The 14377-nt window shown below is 38.9% G+C and overlaps 2 protein-coding genes across 4 annotated transcripts in view; one reads left to right on the top strand and one right to left on the bottom strand.

The window, feature by feature from the left end:
- LOC139135966 (delta-like protein C) overlaps positions 1–1352 on the bottom strand; it is a 52033-nt gene extending 50681 nt beyond the window's left edge. For 2 of the 3 annotated variants that reach the window (XM_070703759.1, XM_070703764.1), the window contains exon 1: positions 1237–1352. The gene's annotated coding sequence lies outside the window, so the exon portion shown is untranslated. The remainder of the gene's footprint in view (positions 1–1236) is intronic. The other variant, XM_070703761.1, reaches the window with a different exon arrangement.
- The window catches only part of LOC139135965 (uncharacterized), a 21874-nt gene continuing 8747 nt past the window's right edge, over positions 1251–14377 (top strand). Inside the window, exons 1-7 of the mRNA XM_070703757.1 lie at positions 1251–1389; positions 4432–4570; positions 7602–7822; positions 8763–8943; positions 9441–9590; positions 10710–10916; positions 11476–11616. Of these exons, the coding sequence (XP_070559858.1) occupies positions 4486–4570; positions 7602–7822; positions 8763–8943; positions 9441–9590; positions 10710–10916; positions 11476–11616 (985 nt within the window). The 5' untranslated portion in view covers positions 1251–1389; positions 4432–4485. The remainder of the gene's footprint in view (positions 1390–4431; positions 4571–7601; positions 7823–8762; positions 8944–9440; positions 9591–10709; positions 10917–11475; positions 11617–14377) is intronic.

Raw genomic sequence — 14377 nt, 5'->3', positions numbered from 1 at the left:
AAAATGTCGTGATTAAATCTGCTCTTAAACCTTACACGTTCATCTTATTTCTGTATGTATGAACTGAGATTCAGCACATGCCCTACTTAAAATTGACACTGTACTCAGACATTCAAGGGGTGGAAATGATGTCCATGGGTTGGTTTAGAGACATGAGACAGACGGGGATGTGCAGAGAAAGGCATCGTAGGGACAGATCACACAATGGAAGGTAATTGACACTGTTCAAGTCGCCCTCCGGACAACGAATCTCATCTCATAGAGTATGACATTTACGGTTGAGGGTCAACGTCGGTAGCTGTATACCTGCTGTGTACGTACAATGTCCAAGTTCATGTATGCAAACCAGGATTTAGTCACAATGTCGTTTGCCGTTGCGTACGTACGTACGTTAGGGCAGGAGATTCTATGTAAGCAGGGTTTCTTTTGGTAAAAGATGAAACTTACGACTAGCTGTCTGTCATAGGCACTTGTTATTTATCTATCGATAGGTAGTGGCTATTTCGCCGTATGCAATGGAATACGTTGAATTTTACTAGCTTTACAACGCCAGAGGACACAACAATGTCATACCTTCTCGCTTGTTACGTTTCGTACACTGAACTCTCACAAACACCTGTGGGACAGACAGGCAGACAGAGATACAGAGACACGAGGAGATAGAATAATAGTGACAGAGAGACGAAGGCAGGCTGCTTGGCAGGCAGACAGGCTGACAGACAGACAGACAGACAGATAGAATGAGAGGGAGTAGATGAGGTGGAGGAAGGGTATGTATCGAGACATCGGGCAAGACACATTGAAAATGCAGGTATAAGTTGACATTGAGGAAACAAATAAGACAGACAGACAGAAAGACAGACAGACAGACAGATATAGACAATCAGGTATGCAAGCGGATTGACCAACAGTGAGAAGGAATGACAAACAAAAAACCCTACAGCGCAGACAGCTGCATGCGCAAAGGTAGCAATAGTTAAAACGTGGCGATGAGGGAGGTTCAGACGTAGTCGAGAAGACAAAAAGAAGGGAAAAGGAGAGCCGAAATTTGGTACTTGTCTTAAATCGGTTAAAAATTATTGAGGAACTGGCAGCTCGTGATATGCACGAGTGACAAACAGTTTGTACCGTGGTATCTTTCCTATATCCGTCAACCAACAGACAAGATCTAATGTTTAACTTTATTAACGACAATTACATGATGACATCACGCAAACAAAGATTAAGGTTACTCACCCGTCCCAGTTACTTTAAGCAAAAATATCGGACAAGCCTAATATTAACTTGATCAGGAGAGGAGCATCGATCTCGAAGCCTGAATCAAACCGAGGTACAGGTTCAACGTGTGGCAAAACCGACGCTACTTCGACGCCACACACCGTGTAAGAGGTAAGTCCGCTTTGTCGTTGACTCCAGTGTTCAACACTGGTCGGGGCATCTCCCGATCGTCCCCGCTTCCGACCTGAACCGTCCCGCTGTGGCGACAGAAATACGGATGAACGAGTCACCTATACGCCATTTCTACGTGATCGCCTCGTAGAAAATAGATTTTATACATGCAGTATGGTATATATCAGCTCTTCGGGAACGGCGAGCGTAAAATGTGACACACTGCTTGAAGCCCTCGGTTGTTTGTTCCCACCTTCTCACTCTTAGAACTTATAAATTATGACTTCTGTAGGTCGCCAAATATGATTGATTGGTTATAAGCTCTTACTGACAGCTAGACCCATATGAAAGCTAGTTTATTATGTTGAAGCTGCCAAATGCCTTAGTACATTGCTTCATTATTTTACCACATTTAGATGCCGGAGACCCGATTCTCATTTGAAAGCTTGTGAAGAACGCGAGGACGGAACTGTTTACACCTGTGAGCTTGTGTCCCCACACAAGCCGGATAATTCGAATATCTCAAAACCTTTTCACGATCTGACGTTATTTAACACCGGTAAAGGTTTTAATTGTAATAGACGTACCACTGAACTTCTTCCAGCTAACCTTTTCGTGGTGATCATTATACAGTGGCAAATCTAATAGATTTAAGCCCAGGACTGCAAGACTGTAAATATGTTATCTGCCTGTGTCAGAGTTAGGCTGGTACCGACCTTTGACCTCGCCTCCTTCAGTTGCGCGACAGATACGGCTAGCACCATTTGCTTTATTAGTCTGTCTCTCGATCAGACTCTTTAAAGATATCTGTTTAGATTTGAACTTCTACAAACTTTTATCGATTTTTTGTGTCCTTCACTCAAAGTAAAAATAGGCGGTACGTTGCACCGTCGGTTCAAAACGCAGATACAACAACGTTGAACTCCAATCAGATACACAGAACATGCCATTTCGTACATAATTATTAATGAACAGTGGGCAATTTAGCGATGCGCAACGTTTAGCCACGAGGTAAATATTAATAGGTTCAAGGTGAAATAATGCAGTTCCTCGTAAAACTTATTTCAACGCGTCTTAAACTTTTAAAATCGACCTTTTCAAGTATATAGCTGTCACATGCAAGTATGATTTGTCCACGAGTTTGTGCCTTCTTTGCTGTTGATCGATGACACGTCTTGTTTTACATCGGCAAGAGTTATCTGATGAGGCCTATGGTATCGTCGTGATTTGTAAAGTTTAAGTAATTTGCCAAGCCATCTGGGAAATTGAGCATGTCACATTAAGACTGCCACAGACAAAGAGTGCAAGGTTGACCTTCATCAGTTCAATCGGGGAGATTGTTCATTTAACAGTCATCAATAACGCCAGGATTAGCTGCTAAGGCCAATGTCCAATGTCTAGTACGGCTAGGTGGGACGGAGATGTAGGGCACCAATTTGCACTATGTTATCAACGAACTCTAAACCACCAAGTCGATATCGTTTACATTGGATGTCGCTGGTAGCACCTGGATCAGAAGCCTGACCCTCTGCATCCTTCCAGAGGCTCCCCATTGCGCGTCAGTAGCTGTCATTGTTGCCGCACAACGTTGCCCTGCCAACAAATTATTGCTCGGATTATTTCGTGTGCAAGGTTTTCAATAGTTAGATAGCAGCTGCGATGATGAGACGAGATATTACAAGTCGTGGTGAAGGAGGGGGTACTTTCGAGGAGAGGTGATGATATCTCGAAATTTTACAAATCTACAGACTGCTATCAACAAGAATTTACAGATTATGGTAGCGAAAACGTCGACAACTATGGGAAACTAGAACGATAAAAAAGTCATTGCAAACCTTTCAGCCCGACGTTAAATAGGAATATTACTTCCATGAAGGCCTTAGATTTATTTAACCACAATGTCCAAAAATCCAACCAATGGCAGTCCGAGATTCGTCTATTTAACGTGTCAACACGACACTTGGTCTCAATATAAGTGACACTGAAATACTACAGTTAAATTTAAAATGTCAGAATAGTTCTTCCTTTTACGACAGCCGAGCAGATGATACAATTATAACATCCAACTTATGAATTTAAAGGAACAGCGATCACTGCGTGATGTACATGATGAACTGTCATCCCCCATTAGTTACTGTTTAATGCTTCTCACGTACATGTTTCCAGCTGGTACATTGAAAATTCTTTACCTTTGATATGGACGCGTGCATTTTCAGCTCTGCTGTTATCGAAGTCTATCGAATGAAGCACAAAAAGGTACATTTTTTAATTTTCCGTTCGGCAAAAGCCTGACGTTGGCTTCTTTCAAAATTGGGAAATCGATAATGAGACCGGTGGTCTAAAATCACGTTTTATGGCGTAAGATGGTTTATCTGTTAGAGAGGATGTTGCTTTCATATTCAACGAACGGCTGGTACATTTCATTCGTATACGTCAAATACGGCTTTTTTTTCAATCGGGTTCGAACCCACAACATACGGCATCAGTCGCCTAGCCGAGAGGCCACAGAGAGAACCGCTCGACTAAATCCCCACTCTCAAAAAAGAGTGGTTCAATAGTGGTTCAATAGTTCAAAATTTAAGCATTTTTTTATGGTATTTAAATGATATTTATTAATCACATTCGGTTTCAGATAAACAATGTGAACGCGAACATTCTTCAAATATGTAAGGAAAACAATGATGAATATTTAAAAAATATTGTTGAAGTGTGGAGAAGGACTCAAACAAAATCTGTATCGTATAATCTTTATTCAGACATTTTGTCAGTTTCAGTGACTTTATCGGGCTGATAGTTGGCTGTCAATTTCTGTAAAATTCACGCGAAATAAAAAAAACGTAATCTAGACCTGACTATTCCGGAAGCAAATTGACTACGATGGAATCTACGTATTTAGCGTAACATGGCGAGACCGGTACAACGAGCGGGAGAAGTCACCGAACCATCCTACGCTATGACAACAGCTGATAGTATTGCTGAAAAGTTATTGTTTTACGCGCTTAATTATCGGTGAGGCTTTTTTGTCTTTTCACTCCCATTTAGGTGAAGCAAGCGTATGAAACTGCAACACGGGTGTAGCTGTCCGCAAGACTACTGATGGAGTGTCATCGGCGGGTTTGCACTAGCTTGCTTGTTTTCCTGTTTCTTCTATGCCACTGCCGGTGTCAGTCTCAACTCATAAGTAAGTTTCCTTTTGGGTCTGTCCATTCGATGAACAATATCATCTATTCCTCCTCATCAGCAAGTCGAACGCTTTACAATGACTGTTATCGATAAATAGGCGTTATTTAATTCAAAGCTTCCTCCAAAAATATTAATCTCGATTATTTGTGTTCATGAGGGAAAATTAATTTCCTTCAGGTCGCTGTCACGTACTCCACCTACACGCATTGGTCCTTTACACAGTTAATCCCGATAGCGATCAGAGCTATCTTCAAATAGTTCACAGAACTCCACTAAGAACGTGCAGTGATGCTATCGGCATGAACCAATTCTACCGGGTCTGTGATCGGCTGTATCAGTTCCGATTAAGAGACAGAGACTGCCTGTTCCGTATTCTCAATGATGTAGCTCCATTAGGACATCTACACGTATCGTACATTAGAGAAAATTCTTGCGAGAGTTCATCAAAGACCAGTAATCGATACGTTTTATCTATCGAATGTCTCTCTAATTTCGACCATATGTTTTTTTCCTTCTGTTTTTAGTAATACGGTCGGAACTAAATCTCTTCCTTGAACCCTACTTCTCTGCGTCCTGGTTTTCGACTGCGAACGTTAACATTTTTATAAAATTGACCGCCAAACGGTTGACAGAATTTCTATGCAATCTTCAGACGTTTATCAGTTGTTTGGGAGAAATATTCTCGATATTGCCAGACAGGGAAAGTATACTGTTTTTGGTTCAACCAGATAGAGTGAAATACTTTCAATCGGGCGACAGTTGTTCAAGAAACTGGTCAGACGCATTTTTGAAAGGGTAGCGAACTATACAAATGCGTACAAGAGCGTTTTAAGAATGAAAACAGGGACCAGAAAAAACCCAAGATAGCATTGTCAGTAATTTGAAAGTAGACAGACCACCAAAGAAGGTGGTAAGTATGTTGCGCGTTTTTGTTAACTGTTCAGTCAACGTACGATAAACGATTAATAGAAGCTAGGAACTAGCTGTGCCATACTCGCTAAATGAACAGATTACAGCTCCAATGGATGTAAGTTTTGACGTATGTTCTACATTTATTTTGTTTATAAAATGCAGTTTCTTTTACTACTCCAAAATGAAAAATGTTAAGAAAAAAGTTTTCAGTTTATCGATGTAGCCTGCAATGTACGCGTCGATGGCAAATGTGAATGTTTTTGATCAGCTTGACAACTGAGTTTTAGTCCGGTTTTAGAGTTCATATGCCACCAAGAGTATGGTCATGTTTTGTACACTGCGCATTGATTTTGCGAGATAAATACACCGTACTTCAAAACATTTCAGAGAGAGGGAAAGGCAAATGCGCTTGTAAAATGAAAAGAATTATTGAAAACATTATCAAAAGTTACAACTCCTGTAACATTAAGAAGTTTATTTTCAACATCCTACTATACTGTTAATAGATTCATTCTTGACTGTGCTCCGACAACGGCGACCATGCAACATAAACAGTCGCCCCTTATAATGTAATGATTTTGTAATCGCTTTGCCCATAGAGAAACGAGATGGATTAATCATAACGTTTGCAATTAAAACGGAGAATGTGAGCACCTACGCTCTCGATGCATATCAGCACGGCTACGGGGGCGAGAAAGTCTTTACACTAAAGCAGTCACTTGGCACAATTCGTTCGTTGTGAAAATGAGTGAGTTCATAAAATACCATGCCCCATTGATGGATTTTGATGAAAACGTAGTATGTCCATTTATACGCTGTTTAGAGTTTGAAATTGGAAAACGGCAAAATCCTTTACAGCGTATTCCTTACGTCGAATGGCATGTTTGAGAGACTTCTTCGAAAGTTGTCCGAAGCGACGTAGTTTGGAAATGACCATTTAATGTTGTAGTGGTTTTTCTTCGTAGGCAAAGTATTCCTGAGTGAATGTAACGTATACCCACACTCGACAAAATAGAAATCTCCAAAATTCTGAAAGTGGACTTTATAATGTCAGTACTGATTGACTAACAATGTTCGTATTACAGACAAGTCATTGGATAGTTTGAAAAGGAACACTGTCACCTGACCTAAACACTTGACATACTGATAGCTGTACCGGTATTGACCATACTGCCCGTGCGAGATGTGACTAGATCTAGTCATCTCTGAGGATAAAAGGCGGGGCGCTACCATAGTAACAAGCAATCCAAAATGTTTACTTTAATCTCATATTTGTGCATATTAACAGAAAAACATCTGTCCCATTTCAATAAATTGGCAGACAGTATAGTATACTCCACCCAATTAGTGCAGCAACTGTGCATGGCCAATGGTAAAATTTCTATCCCATAAGGCTTTAGGATTGCGAGGCGTGTTCGTTTCATTGCTGTTTCATGGGTAAAACTTCCAGAATTAGCTCATATAGCGTACTTGTCCCCGTAACGGATCTGTGATCAAAGTCTCTTACGATTAATTAATGTGGAGGTACTGGTCCGCGCTAGCCCCGTAGAGCACGAAATCACCATTCAATATGAGGCGATTTTCTGTACAGATATGAAAACGGGCAACGTGAGTTTCTCATACTTCTGTTCTATTTGACTGCAACACAAAGTTCAGTTGCTGGCTAAGCATACCAACCCCACAGAGAATTCTCATACTTACCCAAGAAATATTCCGAAGAAAGTTGTCTCGGTTATCGGTGGAGATCCCAATATTCACGTATTGCAACGCTGTTTACATATTAGTTGGCGAGAGTTTCACAAACAAATTAAATCATCGTAAGATTGCTTATCCCTTAAGAGAGTCACCATTTTATGTAGACAGAATTTCATATATTTTCTGTAAACCCGAAGAACAAACTTGACAAATGAAAGACAGAGTCGTCAGCTTTGTACTCTACAGAACGTCTGATGTGTTAACACTCCTTTCAACTAGTTTGATTGGATAATAATTCGGCTACTAATAGTATGTACATTCATTGCAGGATATTCTTGTCGAATATTACTTTCCACGAGTTTACATGCAACTTTCTCTGTAGAAAAAAAATTGAAGCGAATACTCGTCTTGTTTAAATTCAGTTTCTGGGTGTGACTTATCGATAGACGGTCCATCAGATGGCCTCGATACAGAGTTGAAAAACCTTACATCGCCGAATTTTCCAGAAGCGTTCCCGGATGGCGAGTACAATTGTACGTATTTCATTCGTAACGTGGCTGGGGGAGCCTTGAAACTTGTTTTCACCGACTTTCTCTTGGAGGCGTTCTCGCACGATCCCGGAGAGTGTGGAAATCGCATCGTTGTAAGTACTTGCCAACCCTTCACTCTTTCGCATTTTCGCTTATTTTCACAGTTTCGTTTTTGTTAACATCACACCTGTCTTGTGAAACAATCCTTCATTTGAAAGAAATAAACATCTTCACTGATACCGGTGTATACTCTCTACATTTGCAAACAGCGCTTGAAATTCCGGTGTCGCCAAGTCCGAGTCGTCGAAACTTGTTTACTTCATGATTTACTGTACTCCCACTGAACAAATTAGAGTTCATAACCGGTACAGAGATTTATAAACTTTGGAGAACCATTCTTCACAGGGAAAGCCGTTTATGACACAGTTGCGTGGCACAGCAGTCTTTTTTAATCCAGAGACACACATTTAAGTACGACCCACACCACTCAGCACTCGTTAAATTTAATTCGGTTTTGCACAGGTTATGTGTGTAGCACGGTTTGATGAAACTGTAGTGAGGTAACCTGGTCATCATATAGGTACTTACGGAAAGCTTTATGCGCTGAAAGAAAACTGATATCCCAGACACCTGGACTCCTATAGTGTACACTCATGCTACAACGCCAACCCTCTGAGGATCGAAGGATTATTTCATAGTTTCCACGGTAGTAACCAGATATGATGAACACCTTGTGATCATGTTTGTCATTTCAGCGTGACAAGGAGAAAAAAAAAACATAATATTAGAAAGGCAAACGTAAACGAGTCACAATATCCCCATTTCCCCCAGTAATCTTAGACTTAGAAATTGGATTCAACGGTTTCTTTTGTATATGAAACGCTACAAAATTTCAAAGTTTTGAAGTCGATGCATGTGAAAGTGACATGTACGTCATAGTAAAAATTAAGAAAAAAAGAAGAGGAAACGCGATTTGAAGATGACTGAAGCTCAACGTTACAAGCCTTACACACTTATGGAATCAGCGCCTTGTGATTTCTTTTTAATTTGCAGTTCGAAGACAGCACTGGCCACACGTTACAGTTTTGTGGCAATGGAAGACCCCCCGCCATGAAATCTTTCAGCGATACGATCGTCTTTCGATTCATGGCATTGGGTAATGAAGCTAAGGCGGCGGGATTCAGGTTGAGTGTCAATTTTGACAACTCTCATATTTGGCCAGACAGACCATTAGGTGTGTACTCTGTCAAACAAAAACATACACGTATATATTTAAATAGCAAATTTCTAAAATATTAACATGTAAGTTAACGTAGATACATACAGAAAGATTCATAGCAAGATAGACAGATACACACATACATACATACATACATACATACATACATACATACATACATACATACATACATACATACATGCATACATACACACATGCATGCATATACATGCATGCATGCATGCAGACAGACAGACAGACAGACAGACAGACAGACAGACAGACAGACAGACAGACAGACAGACAGACTACTTCAAGATTGAACAGCCTTTAAAGCAATATTTTCCACTCAGAATAGTTTCAACAAATAAAATTGGAAAAAATCAGCTTAGCGGTGCTTTACTACTTCGGGATTTTTTCCTTATACGTTCACATTGGAGATGACGTCAATATTTGTCGACGTTTCATGTATTGTGCGGTGAACATTGATTTTGTTTTTCTGTTTGTTGTAGTTGAAAGTGACATAAAACAAGATACTGCCGGCTGTTTGGCATTTATCGGCACGTATGGAACACGTGGTAATCACGTTGACATTACTTGGATTGTTGTTGGACCGAAAGGCTCGAAAGTGTCCCTCCGAATTGATAATTTGACATTGGAATGTAAGTAAATTTTACATAATTTGGTCAACCGTACATTTTGTTCACGAATAAATTATTTCAAAGGGGAATATGTATGTATGTATGTATGTATGTATGTATGTATGTATGTATGTATGTATGTATGTATGTATGTATGTATGTATGTATGTACAATAGCTCATGTAACTGCGTTTGTAAAGATTTCCATAAAATAAGTCAAGATTCAAACAAATGGTTTAATTTTAGGCTTATGGCTCACGTTTGTCTTCGCCTTTTTATGAAAAGTAAGCGGGCAACACAACAGTCCAACACAACTATCCGAGTTGTTGTGTTGACGATATCGCAAACCGCCATGTGTCATGAGTTGAAGTGTTGACAAACATTTTATAAAACATGTTAATCGCAAAGCGATGCGAAAAAGGCATTGTAGAGACGACACCTCTACCGTAGAAGCATGCGCAAGGATGTATACTTTTCCATTACTGAGAGACGTCAACCAACCTCTGCAGTATTATAATTTACTCAGACACATTGATGAATAGACCTGTTCGGAATATCGATCTTTTCTGTCTGCTAAGCAACACAAAACCGAGCAAAAAATAAGGCATGACATTCTTACAAAACCGACTAGGGTGATGTCGTCAGTCTTGTTGCCTGGCAGCGGCGCTTGAAAGCTCGCACTCGCCATGTTTTATCATAAACAAAAATACTTCAAACAAACCAACAATATGTATATCTCCATGTTCAAACAGATTCTATTGTAAAATTTCAATACTGAAGAAAAAAGTGTCCACGAATCGTTTGTGTGTGGTGTTACTCTTGCTCCGATAATGAGGAACTAAATTTGATTCGGATCACTTTCCCGCATGAGAGTGCAATACTAGAGGAAGCATCATGTGTCAGTCAAAAGAATTCACCCCTATAGGATTCTTCGTCAATTTTAATGAACACATTCCGTCAAAGAAAGTTCCTCCAACGTTCTATAACTGCCGAATGAGGCATAGGCATAACTGCTTCTGGTATGTCCTTACGCTTGTAAGGAGACTCACTCAAGCCTGCATCATATCTTTTGAGTCTGGTTTTCCAATACTTCAAGTATATTCCACGATATTAGAACGGTCCTCCTTTTCATCATTTCAGATGCAGATGACAGTCACAATGCTTTGTACATACTGGACGGCGTAACGTCTGTCTCTCGAACTATCGCCTCACTCAATATCGGCGATTTTCGGCGGGATCCGGGCAGTGTATACGATTCACGTAGCAATGCCATGTATATCCGTCTCACCTGTAGGATAGCTGAACAAGATATGCTTATTGCCACGTATGTCGACTATGTAAACGTGGGTAAGGATTAACAGTGACACCTTCTTTGCGTTCATGTTCAACAATAAAAAAAATTAAACTTGCTGTCAGTTTTATTGGATATTAGCACTAGCTATCCGATGTGCGTGTACATGTTTCTCTCAATGTTGGCACTGACGTTGTCATCTCTTATCTTGTTCTGTCCCTGTCGGTCTGTATGAATGCGTGTACATTCGCATACATTCCTACATAAATACATAGATACATAGATACAAAGATACATACAAAGATACATACATACATACATACATACATACATACATACATACATACATACATACATACGTACGTACGTACGTACGTAGGTACGTAACATACATACATACATACATACATACATACATACATACATACAATGCTACGTCATACATATATACGTACCTACCTACCCTCCTACCTACAGACATCCATCTCTCCATCCATCCTTCCTTCCTTCCTTCCTTCCTTCCTTCCTTCCCTCCTGGTCAAAGAATATTGATTGATAAGTGTAACCTACCTCTGCATTAAACAAACATTATCGTGTTTCATTTCTTATGACCAGACCCCTACAGAGGCGAGTGTCCACAACACGAAGGCGTAAATTTCTTCAAATGTTTGAACACACGATGCATTGATGAATCACTTGTTTGTGACAACAAGGACCACTGCTTCGATAACTCGGATGAAATCGGCTGTGAAATGAGTAAGTTGATATTTATTTATTTATTTATTCATTTATTATTCATTTATTTATTTATTTATTTATTTGGTTTTTTTGTGTATTTGTCTATTTATGTATATTTATTTACTCATTTGTTTATTATTCTATCCATACATCCTCAGACATGTAGTCAAGTAAACACGTGGTGAAATATCCATCACTATTCAGTGAGGGAAAAGCAATAATAGCTTCAATATATTGCTGAGGAATGCTCTCTTTTAACAGTCATGCGCACTTCTCGCGGGTCTCGGTCTCGACCACGGCGACATAAAAAGCCGCGTCAATGACACTGCCATTTCCATATCGTTAACAACACACGTTTAAAAATGCGTGCAAAATGGATAAAATTCCAAAATTTAAAGTTGGTGGTCATATATGAGTCTTTATACACATTGCAGCTTTCATAAAAAACCTACACATATCCACGGTCTAAATCATGTCATCTCTATAAGGACTTGCATAAAAATTGTAAAGGCTTCTGATAACAGAGTAATTTTGAATAGTATTATTTTTTGACCAAAAATGGCAGAAATATTCTTAAAAATGCAAACTTCTAGATTTCATCACAATTCGAAGACACCTGAACTTGGTTATCCCAAGAGACTGTATGCCAAAGTTCGAAGTTGTCAGATGAGTAGTTTGAAAAATATGATTTGTTTGACCGAATGTCACAAAAATAGCCTTAAATTTACTACACTGCAGAATTCACCAATTTGCTCACATCTCAACCAGGTCATATCAAAGCTGCCGGATGAGTATTTTTTAAATATGATTTTTGGTCAAACATAACAAAATAGCCTTAAAATGCTACATTTAGATTTCATAACAATTTGAACAAATTCACACCAGGTCATTGCAAGTAACATCTGTATCAAATTTCAAGCCTCATAGACAAGCAGTTCTGAATAATATTTTTGACAAAAAATGAGAAAAATATTCTTAAAAATAGAAAATGATACATATCCCATAAAATGATTAAAATTTGCATAGAGTTTGTGCAAGGTACCTTCTTGACGTGCATACATGTACATACAGGCAGACAAACAGATAGACAGACAAACAGACAGAAAGACAGACGGACAGACAGAGATATTTTTCTTGCCTATAAGAATAACATGCATTGCCATATATGCATATTGACGCTAAAATCGTAACCGTGCATATAGTATGCTATTCACCATGCATCGTCAATCAAATCCTCAATTTCATTTCCAGTGACAATAATCTACAGAGTTTCCGTGTTAAGGATTGTGTTATCATGGTGATAGTAGCCCTGGTATCTGCATAATAAATCACTATCAGATTCAGACTGTTTCTGCTTATAAGGAATCTTTAAGTTACCCGGTCACTAAAATTTGAATATGTCGGCAATGTTTACCTATGGTACTTCAGTTGCACGAAACAAGTTTGGCAGAGCACTCTTTTTTATAATCTTATAATCTTATAATCTTTATTATACTCAACTCACACTAGCAGAGAGTGTGGTATGGTACACTCCAAAATTGGACAAAGTACAAAACTGAACACTTTCGAGAGGACAACAAACTTTTCAAATTAAGTATCCAAGTTGTACAATAAGCAAACTGTTTAACAGTGGGAAGGCTACTGGAGGGTCAGCACAAATCAGTATTCTTCAAGAATATAGCAAGATCTAGAAAATTATACTCCATAACCCTTTTAAGGGCCGTTTCTTTTTGTGTGACACCGGAAAAAGTGGAGCAATCTATTCCACTTTCCTGTAACTATAAAACTCGTTCAGTGATAAACTTTTTACATGAGAATAATAAATGAAACTCATCATCTATTTCATTGCTATCACATCTGAGACAAAGTCTATCTTTCAAAGGCAATTTTGGCTTACTTTTCCTACCCAATTCAATATTTAAACTATGATCACTCAATCTAAATTTCGATAAAGCTCTGCGAAGAGTAAAATTTGACAAATTATTTAAGTATTTTTCAAAATAAAATCCGGTCTTGAAAGTTCTATATGTACGCAATTTATTACCACCTCCATTTTTTCTTGTATCGTTTGACATATTCTCTCTCCAAGAATTCAAATACTCGCTTGATATCTTCCTTTTTAATTTCTTGTTTAACTTGGCATATGATGTCACTCTTAAGGAGTTGAAGACATTCATATGATTGTAACTTCCCAAATTACAAAGAGTAAAATTTGCCCAAGGAGAATTTATATCTATGTTTTCTTGAAGTGCCTCTTTCAGAATATGATTTCCTGGTAAACTATTTAACCTACACCAATATTTAATGACAGACATATAGAGATTGATCTTTAATGGAAATCTGCCCAATTCTGCTCTTATCCCTTCAAGTGGAGTACGTTTACTCACTCCCAAGATAAATCTGTAATAAGACATACACAGACCTTCAAGGCAATTATTAGTACTTGTAATTTCTGTTGCCCAGATTTCTGAAGCATAAGATAAAATTAATCTTTTTGCGTGGTACCATGCCGATAGAAAATCAATGGCTGGCTGCTATAGGCCCTAAATAAGGGTGACTTAATACATTCCGTTCGAACATGAAAATTAACGTAACGGGATATATTTAGATGTTATCTTTTACAAGAGGCAAGTATTAAGGTGCCGCAGTCAGGTCTCTCGCAATCATCATCATTATCACCGCCATCATCATCGTCGTCGTCGTCGTCGTCGTCATCATCATTATCGTCATCATCGTCGTCTTCATCGCCATCATCGCTGTCACTGCCATTATCATCATC

Source organism: Ptychodera flava, chromosome 6 (genome assembly GCF_041260155.1).
Source record: "Ptychodera flava strain L36383 chromosome 6, AS_Pfla_20210202, whole genome shotgun sequence".
In the NCBI taxonomy this organism is placed as follows: Eukaryota; Metazoa; Hemichordata; class Enteropneusta; family Ptychoderidae; genus Ptychodera; species Ptychodera flava.
This window is presented reverse-complemented; position numbering and strand designations above follow the sequence as displayed.